The following is a 21,210-nucleotide window of genomic DNA, read 5'->3' as shown; positions in this document are numbered from 1 at the left end:
CAGCTCCTTCCCGAGAGCCCCCCCAATTCCTGACACAGTCTTGCAGTCAATTCCCCTTTCTTAAGCAAACTGACCTGTGCAGCTGAGTCTGATAAAAAGCACTGCCCTCATCACAGCTGCTCCCAAGGCTGCGACATACCTCAGGGAGCTCATTTGAAGCCACCCACCCCCAACAGGGAAGCTGAACGTCCATGCCCTGGGCCTTTGCCATCCATCTCCCTCACTGACCAAGTCCATAGGCTCTTGCCCAGCAGTGTATTTATATCAGTAATTTCTAGCATGCATATTCAGCAGATATCATTGTGTTCTCTTCCTCCAACTCCCTGGGATTATTTTTTTTTTCTTCACTCCTTTATGAAAATTCCTGGACTCCCATTCCCCTGGGACTGCTTAGGAGTCTGTGCCCAAAATTTTCCAAAGGCTAGGTCTGGGAACAGGATCTGAGATCTTCCAAATCATTCTCTGTACCATGGGGAATTTGTTTTCTCTGCAACCCAATCTTGAATAGAAATACACCGTGCTGGAGTTCTCATCAATTGGGGGATGGGCGGGGGCAATGGCCAAGATTGGAGGACCAGATAAACAGGAGACTGAGGAGTGGAATCTTCCAGTCATAAAAGGTAGCAGAAATATAATGTCTTTTCTTTTTGCAAGTAACATTAAGTCTCTGAGCTCTTTTTAACAATATTTGTTCTTTCAGGGAAATCATTTCTTATTAACTCAATGACTACATGGTCTTTCCTTTGACTTTCTGACACTGAGCTATCTGAAGACTCTCTTTCCAAGCCTAAATTTTTTGGATGGTCTGAACACCTATTTTTATATACCTGTATCTTTCCAAAATAGAATTCCTAAAGGCTCAGGTTTTGTAAAGATATAAGCAAGGGGCCTCAGGGGTTAGAAAAACGCTCCCAGAAAATGAATGGCATGCCTGGTGGCTGGATATCTACTTTGAGGCTTATGCTTTCCCTGTTAAGAGATCACCTGACCTTTTCCCAACATCTAAGTTGGCTACTTTCTAAAACCCCGTATCTTTGGGTTGACTCTACCTGCAGACTTTCAAAGCCTTCAGGTTGATTTCAGCTTTTTAGCGAAAACAGTCAATGCCGTCAAACATCACAAGGTTTTGAAAGCAAGTCACGAATCTGTGTGGTCCATGCACTACTGGAATGTGGCTGGAGCACCATGTTCCCTGAGAAAGAACCGGGGAAAACTTGAGAACTGCTCAAGTCAATTCTTGAGAATATCTCTAAGTTGCAACGCGAGCGCCAATCCAGAATGTTGCTGGATTCCGACCAGGCTTGCCCCCGCCTTGCCTTCCCTCCAGGTTCAGCTGACTTGTTTGAGAGTACTGCACAGGCCTCAGTTGACCTTGGAGTTGACTTTGCCAGTCCAGGGCCAAATGGACCATATCTCAGCTAATCCACCATTCTGCCAATATAGGCTTTTCTTATCATTTTTCTCCATGAGGTCTCCTCCCAAAACCAACAGAACATTTGACCACAGTCTTAATAATGTCACCACGTGGGAAACACACGGAGGTGATATAGGTTCCACAAATACACAACTGATTTTCAAAACCAGATGCTCCCTTCACCTCCAAGTTAAGAACGACATTCTTAATTCAGAATGCTAGATGTCTCTTGTCAAAAGCACTACTCCCCCAGGTCATTCTTGGTCTGTGATTTTACCTGCAGGGGGAGCGACTCTGGATTCCCTAGACCTTTCAGACCTCTGAGAGCTGCCTTTGGAGTAAGCTCTGGCAGTAACAGCCCTTGATTCCACTGGGAAGTGCCCACCCCCAACCAACGTACTGAAAGGCTCGCATTTGCTTTTGATGACCTCTTCCCTCCTCCCTAGAGACCCGCTGCCTTCTTCTCCTGGTACCTTGTGGTCTCGTGGTGAGGGAATGAAAGCAGGACTGTAGAGTTACAAAGACTTGTGTTCAGATCTTGATCACTTACCAGTATAACCCTGAGCAAGTTTGTACCCACCCTGAGCTCTTGATTTCTCAGTATGTAAAATGAATGCTTGAGAGAATTACTTGAGTCACAATCCGTGCCTAGCACAGTCTCTGGCATGTGGTAGCAGCTCGATAAATGTTTATTTCCTTCCTTCCTAATTTGCCATGCGGGCAAAACGAGCTCCGGATAAATTAGAGAAGGGTTAGAAAACTGGGAACTGGGGCAAGCCTGGCAGACCTCAGGAGGGGGGCAACACTTGATCTGGGAAGGAAGGAAGATCAGGGCAAATGAGAAGGAGAAATAAGCCATGACAGTCTCTCCTAAAGTACCTTTTATAACGTCAGGAGAAGTTATCCAGAGGGATGACTCTTCAGTTGGTGTAGAAGAAGGTATACAGGGGGACAAGTCTAGTCAGAATCAGAGTTAACTGGACTCTGAGAGGACTCTTAGGAAAAGGTCAGTATCTGGTTTTCTCAACCAGAGAGCTATCATCATCTTCCTCCCCGTAAGAAATTATAATAAGCAGCATTTTCAGCAGGCAACTTCTATGCTAAGCCCTGCGCTAACGGTTTAACACAGATCTTCAATCTTCACAATAACCCCACAAGGTAAGTAATATGACTATGTCCTTTTACAAATAATGACAGTTAGTATGAGACATTTCCAGGGCTCAAACTCTAAAGCTTCCCTTATTAACCACTACACTGCAAAGCTTCAAAATTCACGGGTAAGTTTCGGAGAATTCATCTCCGGAAAGAACAACTTTAGCCTTCAATATAGTAGTAGCAGGGAAAGTCATTTATAAATGCAACAGTGCACTGTGGAATAAAGACACAGACCTACTAGAGAATGGACTTGAGGATATGGGGAGGGGGAAGGGTTAAGCTGTGACAAAGCGAGAGAGAGGCATGGACGTATATACACTACCAAACGTAAGGTAGATAGCTAGTGGGAAGCAGCCGCATAGCACAGGGAGATCAGCTCGGTGCTTTGTGACCGCCTGGAGGGGTGGGATAGGGAGGGTGGGAGGGAGACGCAAGAGGGAAGAGATACGGGAACATATGTATATGTATAACTGATTCACTTTGTTATAAAGCAGAAACTAACACACCAATGTAAAGCAATTATATTCCAATAAAGATGTTTAAAAAAAAAACAAAAAAACAGTGCACTGTGATACACAGACATTCAGTTTCCCGTGAATCCCAGAAAACTACAGTTCTCCTGTGAAGGTCTTCATGTTTGGAATTTCAACCCTGGAAACTCCTATAGGACAGTTGGAGATCTTAAGGCACCATTTCTAACTAGATTATAGGAAAGTTAAAGCATTTCAGGCAGATATGTAAGCCAAAAAAAAAAAAGAGAGAGAGAGAGAGAGAGAAAGAGAGAGAGAGAGATTTCACAAAAGTGTTCAAATGAACTTTTAAGGTTAAACAGAAATACTGGGGCAGGTGTCCAATTGGTTCCAAGAGAGGAGAAAAGCTTTGTCTCGGTGGGGAAGGAGAACCGCCTTGGTGTGAATCTTGGGCCCTTTCTAAGGAGAGCTTAACCACCTGCTTTTCCTCATGGTTGCATTCTGTCTTGTGCCCACCCCTGTTTGCCTTGCTTCCGGCAGGAGTTGGCTCTAGAGACTGAGTCTCCTAGTGGCTTCCTCCCTATAGGACAAGACCTGGAGCTAGACTCCTCTAGGAATGCTTCTGCCACTCTGGAACCTAATAAAAGATTCAAGGGCATCCCTCAAACCTGGGCTTCAAAACTATGCCATCCCATAGTCTGCTACAGACCATAAAACACAGTCAGTGTTTCAGCGTCAAATTTACACATTGGAAAATAACTGAGCAAAGCCAAGAGAATGTGCTGTGTACTGGATACGGATGTCATGTGAGCAGAATGGCCAAGACAATCCATGGTTGGAAGTTTCACAGAACCACAAAGAATTCCATTATTAAAGTAAGATTATTTCCCCACTAAAATTTGAAAATGAGAAAATTTTGAAACTTCAGAAATTAAGGATAAGAGGTCTATGTTAAATTTTTACAACTACAACTTTACACATATGGGAATGAAACAAAATAATACATAGAATCTTAACTACATAAGAAAATTACAGGATTTGTAAATTCAAATCCACTAAATATATAATAACGGTTAAAATTTAAAGTGATTTTCCATTAACTAGCCTGGCATTAACCAAAAAAAAATTTTTTTTGGAATCATCTCCATATAACTTTGATACAACATAAAAAACACCTATGATTATTATTCATTCAAGAAATATCTGTCAATATATGTCAGTTTCCCATTTTGTATCAAATGCCATGCTAGGCACTAGGCACTATGGATACAAAAGTGAATTTGATTTACCTGAACTCAATATTCGGTAAATCAAATTTTCAACTTACTGAATATTGAATTCAATTTGAATTCAACTGAATTCAAAAATTCAATATTACTTTTAAGTAGACTGGGTAAAGTTAAAGATGCATATTATAATCACTAAAGTAACCACTAACAACAATGCAGAGAGATATAACTAGAAGTCAAAAAAAATTTAAATGGAACACTAAAAAATATTTGATTAACACAAAACAATGCTAGGAAGAAGAAAAGAAACAAAAAACAGATGAGATAGATAAAAAGTAAATGGAGAGATGGCAGACCTAAAAACAACTATAGCAACTACATGAAAATGCACTAAAAACTCCTATATAAAGGCAAGATATTGGATTTAAAATAGAAAAAAGAAAAATCCAAGTATATGCTGCCTACAAGATACACAATTTAAATTAAAAGACACAAATAGATTGAAAACAAAAGGCTGAAAAAAGATACACCACACAAACCGTAAGCATAAGGAAAGCAGATGAGCTACCTATATATTTTTAAGGTAACAAGTGGATTTATTTACAGAGAGACACACTCCACAGAGTGTGGGCCATCTCAGAAGGTGGACGAGCTATATTAATAGCACATAAAAGAGACCTCAAGATGGAAAGTGACAATAATGATCAAAAAGTTAATATATCAGAAATCGATAAACATTACAAACATATGGGCTTTGAATGGTTAATAAGTTCTCTGAATGGTTAATAAGTACATGGAAAGACGTTCAACATCTCTAGTTATTAGAGAAATCAAAAAGCACGTTAACTGCCACTGTGTAACCATTTGAAGAGCTAAAATTTAAAAAGTTGGCAATACCAAAAGAAGGCACCAAAAATACATGGAGGAACTGGAACTCTCATACATTGCTGATGAGAATGAAGATACAGCTACTTTGGAAAACTCTTTCTTTTAGGATTAAATATACATCTACCCTACGGTCCAGCCATTTCGCTCCTAGGTATTTATTCAAGAGAAGTAGAAACACATGTCCACACAAAGCCTTGTACAAAAATAGTCATAGTGGCTGTGTTCTAGTAGCCCCAAACTGGAAACAATTCAAATGTCCTACAGGTAAGTGGATCTTTAAAAAAGCGATGTCCATACAATGGAATTTTACTCAGCTATAGAACAGCACAAACTGCTGATACACGTAACATGGATCAATCTCAGTATTGTTCTGTTGAGCCAAAGAACCCAGACACCAAAGACTCCATTTACATAAACTTCTAGAAAATGCTAACCAACCTACAGTGACAGGACACAGATCAGTGGTTGCCTGGGAATGGACAGGGAGTGAGAGATGGACTGAAACGGGACAGGAGGAAACTTCGGGGAGTGATCGAAAAGCTCTGTATCAGGATCATGCTGATTTCACAGGCTGTAGGCATCTGTGAAACTCCATGAATTGTGTACTTTAACTAGGTACAGATTTGGGTACATAAATTAAACCTCAATGAATTTATTTTTAAATGCCACAGTTACTATATTAAAAAAATTAATCTCTGTACCTGCCCTCAAAGGCCTTGTAGTGCGGAAGAGTAAAATACATGACACTGTTTCTGTGATACATAATAAAGGTCTGGACAAAGGTCTTCACAGCGACCATGATCTTTGACCTTTGATCTAGGTCTCAAAATTCAAGGGTTGCGCCAGACAGCCCGAAAGGGAGGTCCCTCAAGGTGGAGGGAATGGCAAGTACAAAAGGGTGAGGTAAAGAAGGCTGTACGGTGAACTTGAGAAGTATGGGGTGACACAGGAGATTTTTCAAAAGTTGACTTTGGACCACTCTCTTCTATCCTAAGAAGTGTGAAATAAGCTGTAAAGAAAAAGAGGAGCTTCTGGAAGTTTTAAAATAAGCGAGTTACACGATGTATGTGATGAGCATTACTAACATTCATCAAATATTTCCAGAGCTCTTCCAGGCATGTGGTAGATTATTTCCCCATCACTTTCAAAATGAAGTGACCAGTTTGGTCAACGAGATGGTGAAGTAGATGTATCGAGTGTCACACCCAGGTGGCAGCTGTTAGAGCAGTTTTTGATTTCCCCGCATTCTCTTCCCCTTTGGAGGAGATCAGAGAAAACTACGTTGAGTGGGAATTTCCATGAGGTTCCTGAGTAGTTATGATAAGCAGAGCCCTCTCCCCCTTTCTCACCTCCCCATACCTTGTGATGAATACTCAGTGTAAAGGGAGAAGAAAAATCTTGTTATGTAAGGCTCTGAAATTCGGGGGTTGTTTGTAACTGCCCCCAAAGTAACCTGTTCCTTCTGATACAATGTGCACTTTTATTTTGACAATAACATAGAAGGTGGATTTCAAAGGAAAGAATCTGCAGGGGACTAGCTAGAAGGCTACCGTAATCCACAGATGATAAGTGTAGGCACTGGGACAGGGGCCATGATCTTAGAAACGAGGAGAAAGAATCTGGAGATGTAATGGAGAGAGTTGAAAATGACTCCGAGATTGTAACAGAACCCGAGTCTAATTGTTTTAGAGGTGTTGAAAAGAGAAGGTTCTTGAAAGAAGAGAGGTGGGGAGACTAAGTGGGGAGATGAAGTTAAAAAAAAGATTAACTTAAAATGTAATTAAGATTAAATTTAATCTTTTTAAAAGATTAAAGGAGAAGCTACAGGCAGCCTGGCAAAGTACATCACATCAAAAGCTGAGGCACATCCCTACACAGGGAAGGCTATAGAAAGATCATAAGCTTTGGAAGAAATCAGACCTGGGTGTGAATCCTGAGTGAATCTGTCAAGTCATCCAGCTTCATTCGTTCAGCAAATAATAAACAACTTCATTCATTCAATAACATTAAAGAACACCAAAAAGTCCACTGTCCTATTGGAGTCAGCCTTCAAAAGTAGGGAAGCAAACATTACACATTTAAGCACTGTGCGAAAAACAGACATGATATTGTGATTATGAAAAGGGGGAAAAAACAATAAGACAGGGCTTGTCAAAGGCCATTACCATTTCCCTTTGTTCAAAACCCTTATCTGGCACCAAATCAAAAGCAGAGATTTGCGTGTCCTTTGTACTTACAAAAAGAGAACCATCCTCACTTTCCTTTAGTTTTATCACATTTCAAGAACCAACTGGGAAACTCTCTTGACTCTAAGACTGTTTTTTAAAAATCAAAAATTCTGGTTAATTAACACCTAGTGAGCATACCAACATTGTACTAAAGCAGAGTGTATATATGTGGGGAGTGAGAAATGGGTTTGGTTAAACCTGGCTCATAGGCAAGCCACTTCTCAACGTTTAACCACGTGGAGAGCTTGGTGAAAAAAGGCTCTAATTCAGTGGGTCTGGGGTGGTGCCTGAGATTCCTTCTGCATTTCTAACCAGCTCTCCAGGATGCCAAACCTGCGGCTCCCAGAGATGCCAAGCAGCAAGGTTCTAGATGCCTTAAGAGTCTACTGACCTCAAGGGAGCTGGTGGAGTATGCTTGACTCTTGCCACTTTAATGCTGCGCTGAGAAAAGCATCTCTACCATGTGCCACTATTTCTCATCAGCTTCGTTTTCCTTTATAAAACTGGAGAATCAGATTCCAGTATGTGACTGTTTTATGAAGACCCTGGACAAAGGACTTCTAATGGATTACTGAATTAGATTCCTACAGTTCTTTGAGGTGGGTACCCTGATTATGCCCGCTTTATAGAAGAGAAGACCCCAAGCCACATTAGTAAGTGTGGAAAAGATTCAAAATCTAGAGTCTACTCTAGAGACCATACTCTTAACCACTGCTTCCTCCTTGCTGTGGTTACATCACAAGTTTCTTTCCTGCTCTTTTGCAGTGTTGGAAGTGACTTGCAGTTGACTGCTGCCTCCCCTTTCTAAAGTCGATAAAGCCAAGTCTGGACTTCTGTCAGAATGACTTGGTTTCATTTCAAAGGCAACTGAAATCCAAATTAAAAAATCTTCTGGAATTCAGCAAAAAGAAGGAAAATTTAACTCTAGCATTGAAGGTTGTTTTTTTTTGTCCAGGAAGTAATGTCAGTTCATGCAAGATTGTCATATGCCTCAGAATTCTTGGGCACTGTTATTTTATCAAGAGAGCACCTGATGTCCTATCTAACAAGGATGGCAGGAGAAGGTTCCACAAGAACCCTCCCTATCAATGGCGAGAAGCTACTATATACCACACAGCAACATCTGTGGTCTGGGCACTCATAGGACTTAATAAAGAGTTTAATACATGTCCTTTTTTATTATTCTATGAAGAAGAGTCCCTGATTCAATGCAACTAACTGAACTATGCATGGAAAACAGTGGCTCTCAAATTTGGTTGCACATGGGAATCTCCAGAGAGCTTTAAATACAGATACCTGAGTCCTACTGCTGGGGAGTCCAGTGGAACTGACTTGGGATGTTTCAGGATTTTTAGATGGTCCTTAGGAGATTCTAATACACAGCCAGAGTTGACAATCACTGGCATAAAAAAACAGGGGGAAGGGGCTTCCCTGGTGGTGCAGTGGTTAAGAATCCGCCTGCCAATGCAGGGGACACGAGTTGGAGCCCTGGTCCGGGAAGATCCCACGTGCCGCAGAGCAACTAAGCCCGTGAGCCACAGCTACTGAGCCCGCGCTCTAGAGCCCATGCTCTGCAACAAGAGAAGCCACCACGATGAGAAGCCCGCGCACCGCAATGAAGAGCAGCCCCCGCTTGCTGCAACTAGAGAAAGCCCGTGCACAGCAACGAAAACCCAACTCAGCCAAAAATAAATAAATAAATAAATATATATATATATATATATATATAAACGGAGGGAAGTGTATAATGTTCACTCTACAACCAAAAAGGGGGGTGTGCATCTCCATTCACTCACTGTCAGGGTTTCGCCTACCTACATAGCTACATAGGTCTAATACACATTCTAATTGCAAGCAAATGGTTCTCCACCATCAGTGACCAAACCACATATTTCACACTGTGTGTTTGATGACCGACTACATCAGCAACGCTGATCCAAAGTAGCGGTTCTTAACCTGGAGATGGAATTCAGGTGGTCTGTGAACTTAGATGGGAACAAATATTACCTCTCTACGTTCACTAAACTTTCCTGGAAGTTCAGCATTTCCTTCAGTTATGAAAATAGCTAACAAACCACAACAGTATTAGCAGTTCTTGAGAGTTTGCACCCGCTGGTATTTTCACGTCACATTTCAGTTTTGCAGTCATCAGTACTTTGAGATTACAGTTGTTTAATAGATCTGCTGTTCGATCTAGGTATTTAGTGCAGTAATAATGATGCATCTATGTTACTATTTCATGACTTTAATACTTTGATAATGTATTCAAAGTTAAACTGATTCTGATAACTGAATTATTCTAAGAAGGATCTAAATGCTTCATCAAATCCGATGTGGTCAGTGGCACAAGAAAAGGGCACGAGCCCTGCTCTGAGGACGGTGCCCTAACAAGCCAGATATTGCACGTTTGCGTCCAAGGCCACCTCCGAGAAGGGCCCTCTCAGGAGGGAGACACCCCGACAAAGTTGGCTCTTGGCTTTCCCTGCATTTCCGCAGATAAGATTTAACGTGAAAAAGCCAGTTCAACGCGGCAGAAAATAGAATGGATGGGCTTTCTCTTTACCCTCAGCTGCCTCTTGCTCTTGGCATTTCGTTGTGCCCAGTCTGCCAGGCTGGTAACTCGAGCCTCCAAATTAATCAAAACACACAGCGCCCAGTTCAAGCCCAGGCAGACAAGCCGGGAGCCAGACAAGCTCTCGTCTGGTGACCCCCAGCCCAGCTCCGCCGCCCCGCCCGCCAGCCCGCGCGCCCCCTCCTGGGATGCCACGCTCCCTCCACCGCCCGCGCTTCCAGGCGGGTGGCCCGGGCCCTGGGGCTGCCATCCGTCGCCCAGACTGGGTCGGGGGCACCTTACCTCGTGGGGACGCCCGCCGCCCCGGGAGCCACGACTGCGCCCGCCCGCGCGGCGCGCACCTCCCACCGCGCCCAATTCCGCGGGCGACTCGGCTGCCTCTTCCCCACGCGCTCACCGCCGGGTCCGGCGGCTGCCGGATTGGAGACGCGTTGAGAAAGGGAAAGAGGCGAGACGACAGCGGCCGGGAGCCGGAGCGAGCGGAGCCGCGCGAGTGCAGACGCCCGGCGCGCCTCCCGCTTAATCTGAGCAGGGCCGCTGGCCACTCCCTCCCCCGTGCTCCGCCGCCTCCACAACGCTCACCCACCAAACTCCCCACCTCCGACTCCCAGCCCCTTGCCCCGCCTAGGCCCCTGAACCTTGGGAGCGTCACCTCTTTAACCCCTGACCCTGGCCCCGCACCCACCTGCCCCGCAGGCGCGCAGCCCTTTCTCACAGCCTCCTGGCACGCTTCCTGGGTCGGAGGGACATCTCCCGGTGAGTTGGCCGGGAGGGTGAACGGGGGCGGGACCTAAGCCACTTCTTCCCTCCCTTGAAGCCTCGGTGGGGAGGCTGAGCCCTACAAAACCCGCCCCGGGCGGGCGGGCCAGGCTAGCTTCACAGCCGGGCCCCTCAACCCGCGCCGCGCAGGGCACGCGGCGGCCCGAGAGCCTGCGGGCCCCTGGACACGCCGGGGCTCCTAGCGGACGCCCACGATGCGCCCTGGGACGGCGCAGAGGCCGCCGGCGCTGCTGCTTCTGCTTCAGCTGGTGCTCCTGGTGGCCGCGCCCACTGCCGGCAAGGTGAGTACGCGGCGATGCGACCCCCACCCCGCGTCCTCCGACAGGCCGGCCCCGCCCGCAGGGGCGCTGCTCTTCACCCTCTGCTGGTGCGTGCGGTGACTGCGGGCGCCAAGCAGACACCTCAGGGGGCAGCGTGGGGACGGGGGCAAGCGGGGATGCACGGGAACAGGTGGAATGCGCGGGGCTGGAGGGAGGGGCGAGGAGGAGGCTTGGAGGGCTCCTAGGGGTCAGGGATGGAGAAGGCCCTGACAGAGGTAGATAGGTAAGTAGGTAGGTAGACGGATGATAGATAGATAGATAGATAGATAAGATATGCAGGCAGGTAGATATAGAGATGTGGAAAGATAGATAATCTCCAGGGATGAGCGCTTGAGAACACGGGATATACAGACGCGCGATGTCACACCGGTGAATCAAAGCAGGCACATGGCCTGGCAGAGAGGACAGAGGGCTGGAGTCCCAGCCCTGCCACTTCCTAGATGTCACCTCACACTGAACTCTGACCTCTCTGGGGCTCGCTTTTCCTCGCTTTTCCTCCTTGTCAATACTTGCCCTCAAGTGTTCCATCAGTTTTGTTGAGAAAAGCAAATGCCGTCACTGAAAATTTAATAGCACCTTAGAAATAGAACTCACGTTAGGATAAATTAAACCATCTGTCGCTGTGATTTCTATTCAAAATTTGAGGGCTCCTGGATTCATTTATATCCACCCGTATATTTCTTATTCTTTGCGAAGAAAAATTAGTGTCCTCAAAACTGTTATGACTCCTAGAGTTGACTTACTTGATCTTAACTGGTGAAAGTGCAATTTAACTTTTCAGCCGCCTTCTGTGACTTTTACGCAGAAAACTTAATCTGGGATGACAACGCAGTGTAAGTTTCGTTTCCCAGAATGATCAGATGTTTTTCAAATTTCACGATTAAGATTGTGATTGGAAATTAATAGTCACATAAATATGTGTTAACGTGAAAATGTTTTTCGAACCTTCCATCACAGGAAATACAAGTATTTTCCATTTAAGTTAAATTTTAAATTATGACATTACAGGTGAAGCTAAAACCTCCTTTGATCACCTCCATGCCTTACCCCACCCCGTCTAAAGAGATATATCCACTCTCACCACTTTGTGTTTCTTTTCAGACATTTTTCTAGGCATTTACGTATTCATATATGGACCTACAAACAATATGTGTTTTTTGTTTGTATTTTTTAACATAATCGATACTATATACCTATGCTGTATATATCCTTTTGCATCCTACAGGTCTCCCCATGGCAGTATTTGAGATAGATCTACCTCTTTTCTTTTTGCCTTATTGCATTATTGTATAGTTTTCCATGATATGAATATGCCAAAGTTAATTGAGCCATTCCCCTACCAATTTACATTTAGGCTATTTAGTGTTTTATATTCTAAAGGATTTTGTAATCCATGTAATCCCTTCAGGTAGTTATAGTTCTAACAAAAATGTGCTTTGCATAGACTAAGAATGCCCAACCCAGGTAGCTCAGTACTTCTGGGCATGATGGTTAGAACTCATCTAAGTCAGTATTGAATGTCTACCAGCATTAATCCAGGAACAAATCCAACAACTAAAAAAAACTAAAGGAAGTGTATGTATATCGTGGGAAGGGCTGGGGAAGAGTTCCAGAGCAGGGTTTGCACATTCTTCTAGAGTTCAAAGAAGAGGGGAGATTGGGGACGGTGGAGAAAGAGGGGAAGAATTACACACCGGTAAAGATCAGCCTGAAAAAGTGATCCTCTGTAGTCATTCAACTTCTAGTCATACCAATTTTCAATTATACTGTCATATTCCCTTATTATTTTTTACATAAGAATTTTTCTGTCTTGAGTTTGGCCAAATCTTGGAGGCTTCCTGCTGATTCTACAATTAATCCATTCATATTATTTTTAACAGCCCTTGAAGTAAGTCTCTGTTAAAACTTTCCTCAGTTACACAGACGATGTCATTAGAAATCATGAAACGTACCCTCATCGTGTAGAAAAATGGAATCACAGCAAATTAACTGATAACTGGTCGACACAGTGCCAGCATGCCTCCCTCCACGGGGTAGCTCTGATGCTGTGCAAGCCTCTTGACCTCTCTGAGCCTCAGTCTTCTCATCTGTAAAATGAGGGAGTTGAAACCCCTCATGGAGCCAGTAGATAAGGTTAATTGAGTGAGGCTTTGAGGTAGGGGGCAGTCTTCAGGGCCTGCTAATTGTTGACATTCTAGAATTCAGACTCAGTAATACCAGAATCCAGCTTTTTCAGAAAAGAAGCTGGTAATCTAGTTTCCATGAGAAATCTCTCAATTTCTAAATGTTAGGAAAAAGGAACAAACTCTGTATAAGTGAGAGCTAAATGTTGTCTTTGGGACATAATATTTATCATCTTTGTGCTGCATAGTTAAGGACATATTTTGCTCTAAATTCCTGTGATTTTATGTTAGCATTTCTCAAAGAAATAGGAGTGCTGTTCACCCCTTATTCTGAGTTCAGGCGGGGTGGAACTGTCCACCCACACAATTTGCTCTGAAGAGCCCTGAGTAAAATCCCTCGGCGTCTTGCCTGCAGGCATTCAGTACCAGGCCTGGCTGTTCAGCACATCCCCAGGTTTTATAGCTATTACCAGGCCCAGCTCATCAACTTGAAACTGGGAGGCACTGTGCTGTTGCCTCAGGCAACAGGTCTGGGAGAAGAGTGAGAGGGAAAGCTCCTTCTCTGATATCTAGAGAAGGTGAGATTCATGGTTTGAGATATCATGGTTTATCCTTCCTCTTTTTGCCTTAAAATTCCAGACAAGGCAGAAATCAAGTATCAGGAGCTGAATAACAGCTGCATTTAGGGAGGAGGCTTCTCAACTGATTTGGTTTTTAAATCTAAAAAAAAAAAAAATTAAGTTGAATTAAGAAACATTTCAAACAAACAGAAAGTAATGTAACAGACTCCAATTTATCCACCCCTGAGATTAAGCTAGTATTAATAAGTTTTGACCTGTTTGTTCTCACATCTCTCCCCTTAGGAAAATAACAGATAAATACAGAAAGTCCTAAACACATCCTTTGCCTCCTCTTCCATGCATGGTTTTATATTTATACTCCATGGATATGTGTGTACGTGTGTGTGTGTGTGTGTGTGTGTGTGTGTGTGTGTGTGTGTGTTAGTAACCATAAAAAATAAATATTGTTTTGTGGTCCTTCAAATGTAATAAATGGTTTCACATGATACATACCTATTGGAGCTTGCTTGTATCAGTCAGTATGATGTTTTTGGATTTTATCCATGTTGATACATAGAGATGCGATTTGTTTATATACATATAGATGTGAGAGCTGCCACATAGTATCCAGTTACATGAATAAAGCAGTTTATTTTTCCATCTGCCTAAACGCAGCGAATTTGTTTCCATGCTTTCAGCTTACAGAGTTGGAATTTATATCTTTGTATATGTACCATCATGACAACTAGATTTTGAATTCCTACGTGGAATTCAAAGAGGGTTATAAGAGAAAACGTATTTTAAATTTTTTAGGAATTGTCAAATTGACTCCAAAAGGATTGTACCAACGTCGTGCCAGAGTACCTGTTTCCCTATATCCTCAGCAAAACTTGGTGTGCTTAGATGTTAATGGGTGTGAAATAGGATCGTGTTTTGACTACTGAGTTTAGGAATCTTAGCATATTTTGATTGACAGTCTATAGTTCTCTCCGAGTGAATTGCATGAACAAGTCTTTGCATATTTATCTTTTGTGGCCTTTGCCTTTTTGTTGCTAATGAATTAGAAGCTATTTATATATTTGGGTACTGAAATTTTGCTATGTGCAGCAAATATTTCATTCCAATCTTTGGTTTATCTTTTCATTTAGTTATTGGTACCTTAATGTATAATTTTTTTCACTATAATCTCAAACTTATCCATCTTTTCCTTGATTTTGTGTTTTGCATCTTGTTGAAGAGATCCTTTCCTTCCCTGGGATTGTAAAAATGTTCTCCTACGTTTAAAAAAAATTACAGTTTAATTCTTTTACATTTAAGACTCATAATCCTGGAACTGTTTTCTACTTCTGGGATTATAATTTTATCTTTTTCCATATAGAAAATGAATTGTCCCAACATTATTTATTAAATAGTCCATCCTTTCTCTCACTGTTTTTAAGTGTTACATCTGCAAACATGTGTACCAAGAACTCATTCATGTATGATCTGTTTGTATTCTTACATGAGTCTGTTTATTCAGGGCTTTAATTTCTCCCAGCGTTTTAGAGTTTTCTGTTTTTTTGATTTCTAAGTATTTGACATTTTTTAGTGCTATTATATTAGAAATGGTATACACTTTTTAAATTTTATAGTTTAACTGGTAAAGATACAGCAAAACATAGTTGAGTTTGTTTTGGCTTTGATCAAGCAACTTTGAATAGTTCAAATGCATTTAAGGCTAAAAAGTTTTCCCCAAAACACTGTATTAGCTGCATCGTACAAATTTTAATATCATTAAGTTCAAAATCTTTTCTAATTTTTTCCTTTGTCTTAGTGGTTATTTAACTGTTTATTTCTTAATTTCCAAACGTACAGAAATTTTCTAGTTATTTTTTTCACTGAATTGTGGTAGAGGTGATATATTTTTTTCTCTTTTATTTTTATTATTTTTTTAATTTTTATTTTTATTTTGAGATGATATTTTGACTTCAAAGATTTCTACATGTGTCAATTAGGTCAAGATTTTTTATCATGTTATTAAAATTGTGATACAGGTGCACATGTGTTTTTTATAAAGCCTACTCAGTGGATATTTAACCTGAGATTCTCTCTTTTTCATCAGATCTTGAACATTCTCAGACATTCCTTTTTTATATTTCTCCTTCCTCACTCTGTCTCTACTCCTGGCATTCTCAGGATGCTAGCTGGGCCTTCTCATTTCTTCCTCCAGTTCTCCTTCCTTCTCATGTCAGATAACCTTTCCTGTGCCACTCAGCTCCGCTTGGCCTCTCCTTGCTCCTGGGCTCTGGGCACTTTCTCCCCCAGTGGCCAGCTTGGCCACAGACTTCACACAGGCACAGCCTCGTGTTCCTTGAGACTCTCTTCCACATCTTCCTGTTGCACCCCGGAAGTGGAGGGCATTAGCACCTGCAGGGCAAATCTCTGACCAGTGGGAGATGGAAGCCATTGGATAAATTCTTCTCTTCTGCCCCCAGAAGAACGGTCCTAAAGTGCAGAGGTTCTCACACCCTCTCCAGGAGACCCATCATCAGTTGTATTTGAGACCAAATTGTAACGTATTGAGCTTTTGTTTCACATGCTGCTCCCTCCATGCTGTATCCTGTGACGTGTCCTCACATCCATCTTTCAAAGTTTAATTCTCTCTCCTGCCGTTTGTAATGTTCAGTAGATTTTCAATCTACTGTAACTTTCCATAATGGAAAAGAACTCTGGAACCATTCAACAATGGCTATAACCCCAGGTCTGTTAACTACCAGCTTTTTGAAAATTTTTGTCTTGGTTTCCTCATCTTAAACTGGAAGTAAGAGACTCACCTCAGGATTTTATGAGGATCAAATGATTTAGCACATAAAACACATACTTTACCATGCCTGTCACATAGTAATCATCCAATAAATGTTAAATGTGATTATTTTTATTCATTAAATTTTAATTTCAGTGACTATTCGTATTTCTAGATGTTCTTTTTGGAGTCTAAGTCTGTCTGGGGTTTTCTGACTTGTTAGAGTTTGGTTTTTTTGGTCTTTTTTGTAGGGGTTTTCCCCTCTTTTTTATGACTTTAGTCATTTTGCACTTATTTGTATTATCTTTCTGATTCTTTTTGTGTGATTTCAAGATTTGGGAGTCTATCTTGTTTCTTCAGTCTGTTGACTGACTCTCATCCATAGGAAGACTATGTACATGAGAGATTTGGGGAAAATAAGCCTTCTCTGTCATCACAGCTTGCTCCCAGATTGGAGCTGTCCTGCCCTGGAAGAAAAAGGAGCGAAGTAGTTCTGAGGCTTCCAGGGGATTTTCCCCACTAAGATGGCCTTAGGTAGTAATGATCTGGGGGGAGGGGTGCACCAAAGGTGTTTCCTTTCCTGTTCTCAGGGTCACCCTCCTCCAGTCCCCTCCTACTACCCACTTCCTCCAAACATGCTAGACTCATATTTGATGAGGTGGGGCAGGGTCAAGACCACACAGCAAAGCCGCCAGCTTTGTCTCTCTAACCAGACTAAGGGTCTTCCTCCTTTAGTATTTCTCTGGGGTTTCAGTCCTTGGTATGTTTTCAGGCATTGTCCATGGAAAAACCGTGAATTAAATGCAATTTGTCTTTGTATTTCCCTTATCATTATGGCCGTGTTACCCAGAACAAAGTAATAACTGCTTAGTGTTACCTATGACTAAGATTAACTTTGTTAGATATTACAATTGATTAAGACCCTCAAACCTATAAGTGTATGAGTCTGACAGCCGGGCAGTCTGGTCTGCATATGCCTTGTGGTCCTTCAGCCACGTGCAGTTAACCACACTCATGTCATGGCCTTCAGCCAAAAAGCAGCCATCCACCACGGAGTCAAAGATTTTTCAAACACACGGTGCTCAGAGCATTTTTGCTCTACAAAGTTTATATCCAGCCTCAGTCTAAACTTTTGAATCATAACAGACTTCCACCATAGGTCATTTATTTCACCTCTGTTTTCAGTTTGAGAAAATAAGGAAACCAAAATTATATCAACTTCTTAACGGAGTAGACATGTTACGTTATCAGCCCTAGCACCACCACGGCCTTGAACTTAACCTCTCAGAGTTGTCCTCATCTCTAAAAATCTGATAAGAAAGCATCTTACCCCAAGTTCTACTTCATCCCACAAGATCTAATCATTGGCTCTTGTCTTCTCTAAACACCCGTGTCGGTCTTCCCATTCCTCCTGGCGTTCTTTCGGTAACCGCCAATTAAGACCTCTGGCTTCAGGTACATTTTCTAGCCAAGACTGAATTAAATTATATCAGCTTTATAATTTTCCACTTAACTCACTTTCATAAGTTCAGATAAACAAACATCTATGTCCACGTCATCCAACAGAAATATACTGTGAGCCATAACTAGGAGCCACATATGTAATTTAAAATTTTCCAGTAGACACATTAAAAAAGAAAAAGCAACAGGTGCAATTAACTTTAACAGATTTTATTTATTCTAAAGATCCATAACAGTATTGTTGCAACATGTAATCACTATTAAAAACATTAATGGATATTTACAATCCTTTTTTCATATTAAGTTTGCAAAATCTGGTGCCTATTTTGCATTTTTAGAACCTTTCAATCTAACTACATTTCAAGTGTCTATGGCCACATGTGGCCACCATTCTGGACAGCAAAGATCTAGGTAAATGGCATCCAGATATGAGAGAGGGTTACAGTCCATAAGGACTTACCTCTGGATGGAACACATTTTGTTTATTTACCATAAGAAATAAACATGTGGCAAAATGATAAACTTTAATTAAAGACAATAAATCAGCATGGGTTGTGCCTGAATATCCATGCAGCTTTTTCTCCAGAAAATTAAGATAGTTGGCCTTGACTACAATGCTTAAAGCAATACAAATTACCACTCGTACAAATTTAATTATAGTGATCCATTATCAAAATATGAGTAAGTTATGTGCATAAAGAATTGAAGAAACATCACAAAAACAGCAAACACTTGGCCAAAGAAATAGAGAAGATGAGAAATACATTGAACACCATCATGCCACGCCTAGCCTTTCGTCTAGACTAAACTGTCACTAGACTTCAGCCAGGTAACAGGGTGTTACCCTGAACAAGTTGCTTCCAAAAGCAAACTAGCTTTCCTACCTGAAAATGATGGTGCCGTATCTGTTACAGGTTAAGTGCTCAGTACAGTTTTTAGTACAAAATAAGTACCCAGCTTTTATATTCTAGCTACAGTCAATTTGTTATCGTTAATAAAAGCAGGAAGGAGAGAATAGGACAGAGACATAGGCACATGGCAAGGTGCTGGGGATAAACCAAACAGCCTGACTCCCTGGCCATGATGGATTTGGGGTTCTAGTGGAATAGGTGAGAGAAACAAGAGCTCAGTAAACAAATGTGCAACTATGGATTTTGGTACCTGCTGGGAGAGAATGGGATGTGGTGATGGAGAAGAAGAGGTTCTACTGTAGCTAGTGGTGGTCGGGACCCGCCTTTCTGAGGGAGCAGCATAGAGGCTAAGGCCTAGGGAAACAGCATGGAGAGTGCCTTGGGAAGCACTGAGGAATATGGTCCAGGACCTCTGGACAGTGAGGAGAGGTGAGACACTTCCAATTTTATGGCTCCTGGGTGGTCAGAGAATAAAACCAAGACCAAGAGAACTTTTTTTTTAAGGGAGGAAAAAAAGCTGAGTTTATTTACTCACCACCAAGGGAACACATGCGCCTGACGGAATATGCTGAGTACTTTGTTAGAGGTGGACGAGGGATGGGAAGCAGGGAATCAGGGGCCCCAGAGAGGGCCAGCTCATGGCGGTCCTGCTAATTAAGGATGGAAAATTGCTTTCAGAATAGGGTGGGGTAAGTCCACAGGCCTGTATGTAGTTGATCATGGTATGATTTTAGTGTCTGCACTTAACAAGTTTGTATTTTAACAAAAAGGACACAATGCATGTGTTTACGCTACTCGCAGGACAGTTGGTGTATTAGTAATGGATGAGTAACAAATTCACACTGTGGCTTGGTAATGGGCCCACATGTAAAGTGGTGTGATGAAAACCTCCTTCTGCTCCTGTCTCTTCATCTTCTTCTCAACCTCACAGGGACGGGTCTAAATTTGCCAAATGTGGCTGTGAGGAGGTAAAGCTGAGCCGAAGAGTCCCTGTCTCAGCTGACATAGGCCCAGTCCAGGGAAGGCTCTAGGCCAGAGAAGGATGAAACCCAGTTAAGGACCTGGAGACCTCCTCAATCAAATGACCAGTAACACCAGCCTCCCCTGGGTGTGGGTTAGGAAGACAGAATGTCATGTCGGGCTCCGCCCCAGACCTCCCCAACTGGAATCTGCATTTTAACCAATCCAAGGGATTCCTGGGCATATTATTGTCTGAGAACTGTACCGGCCTTGATAAGGACACTGGAGGGTCCTTCAAACTGTGATGTGATTGGTGCTGGAGTGTTTCAGAAGGATGGTGACATGACCCCTATTTTAAAGATGTATATGGCTGACCCCTGGAGAGGGTTGACTGTTCTGTCCTTGGGAACCCAGCCTATCCTTGGGAACCCAGCCTATGTAAAGGTGAAGTAACCAAGCAGGAAACAAGTCTTGTTGGTGCTTTCTCTTTGGATTCTGGTGCCTTGAAAATCAGAAAGAGAGGAAGGGAGGAGAACCAGTCTAGAGCAGTATAGCAGTCACTCAGTCTGTCCCTGTTAATTGTGCAGTTAATTTGATAATTATTTATGTACAAACAGAGGAAGGTTAAAAATCCAGTTCATGAAAAAAAATCCAGTCCATGGTGTAATGCTCTGTATATACAAGATCAGACTATCAAAAAATATTTCCACATATCATGGTAGGTATTATGTATGTCTGTATGTGTGTGTACATATAGATATACACACAAATATATTTAAAGAGTAGCTTATATTTTCAGAATTTTTATGTTAATTGTTGTAGGGAGATAATGGCCCCCCCAAAAGTGTAATTTTCACGGAGACGCAAGAGGGAGGAGATATGGGGATATATGTATATGTATAGCTGATTCACTTTGTTATAAAGCAGAAACTAATACACTATTGTAAAGCAATTATACTCCAATAAAGATGTGAATATATATATATATATACATTTTGAACATACATAAAATAGAAATAAAGTTAAGATTTAAATTTTTTTTTTAAAAAGTGTAATTTTCAGAGCTATTTAAAATGTAACCATATAAAAATGTTTTATTTTTCTGACAGTAGTTTTGGGGTAAGTTGGGAATTTTCCATTTTTAATCTTTAAGATTGATGGTTGTTAATTAGATTGTCTCTCTAAATCGGTTTCTTAGAGAAGTGATCCCCATATTTAAAAATAAGTTCAAGTTATTTAGAAACCTTGGGAGGTTTATCATTATGTAGACAAAACAGTCAGGTCACTGGATTTTTTTCCCACCAGTATGTTTTGCTGTTACATGAACTTTTCAAACAAAAAGTTCTACAAAGTGGAA

At 41.9% G+C, this 21,210-nt stretch overlaps 2 protein-coding genes across 5 annotated transcripts in view; one reads left to right on the top strand and one right to left on the bottom strand.

The window, feature by feature from the left end:
* The window catches only part of COL4A4 (collagen type IV alpha 4 chain), a 138,423-nt gene extending 127,679 nt beyond the window's left edge, over positions 1-10,744 (bottom strand). Inside the window, exon 1 of the mRNA XM_024740605.1 lies at positions 10,642-10,744. The gene's annotated coding sequence lies outside the window, so the exon portion shown is untranslated. The remainder of the gene's footprint in view (positions 1-10,641) is intronic.
* Positions 10,627-21,210, top strand: part of COL4A3 (collagen type IV alpha 3 chain) — a 134,377-nt gene continuing 123,793 nt past the window's right edge. For 3 of the 4 annotated variants that reach the window (XM_024740600.1, XM_024740602.1, XM_024740598.1), the window contains exon 1: positions 10,852-11,017. In XM_024740600.1, coding sequence (XP_024596368.1) covers positions 10,931-11,017 — 87 coding nt within the window. In that variant the 5' untranslated portion in view covers positions 10,852-10,930. Of the gene's footprint in view, positions 10,713-10,851; positions 11,018-21,210 lie in introns of those variants that run through there. The other variant, XM_024740599.1, reaches the window with a different exon arrangement.

Source organism: Neophocaena asiaeorientalis, unplaced genomic scaffold, assembly GCF_003031525.2.
Source record: "Neophocaena asiaeorientalis asiaeorientalis breed wild unplaced genomic scaffold, Neophocaena_asiaeorientalis_V1.1 scaffold388, whole genome shotgun sequence".
In the NCBI taxonomy this organism is placed as follows: Eukaryota; Metazoa; Chordata; class Mammalia; order Artiodactyla; family Phocoenidae; genus Neophocaena; species Neophocaena asiaeorientalis.
The sequence above is the reverse complement of the archived record's forward strand: the minus strand, read 5'-3'. Positions and strand labels throughout refer to the sequence as shown.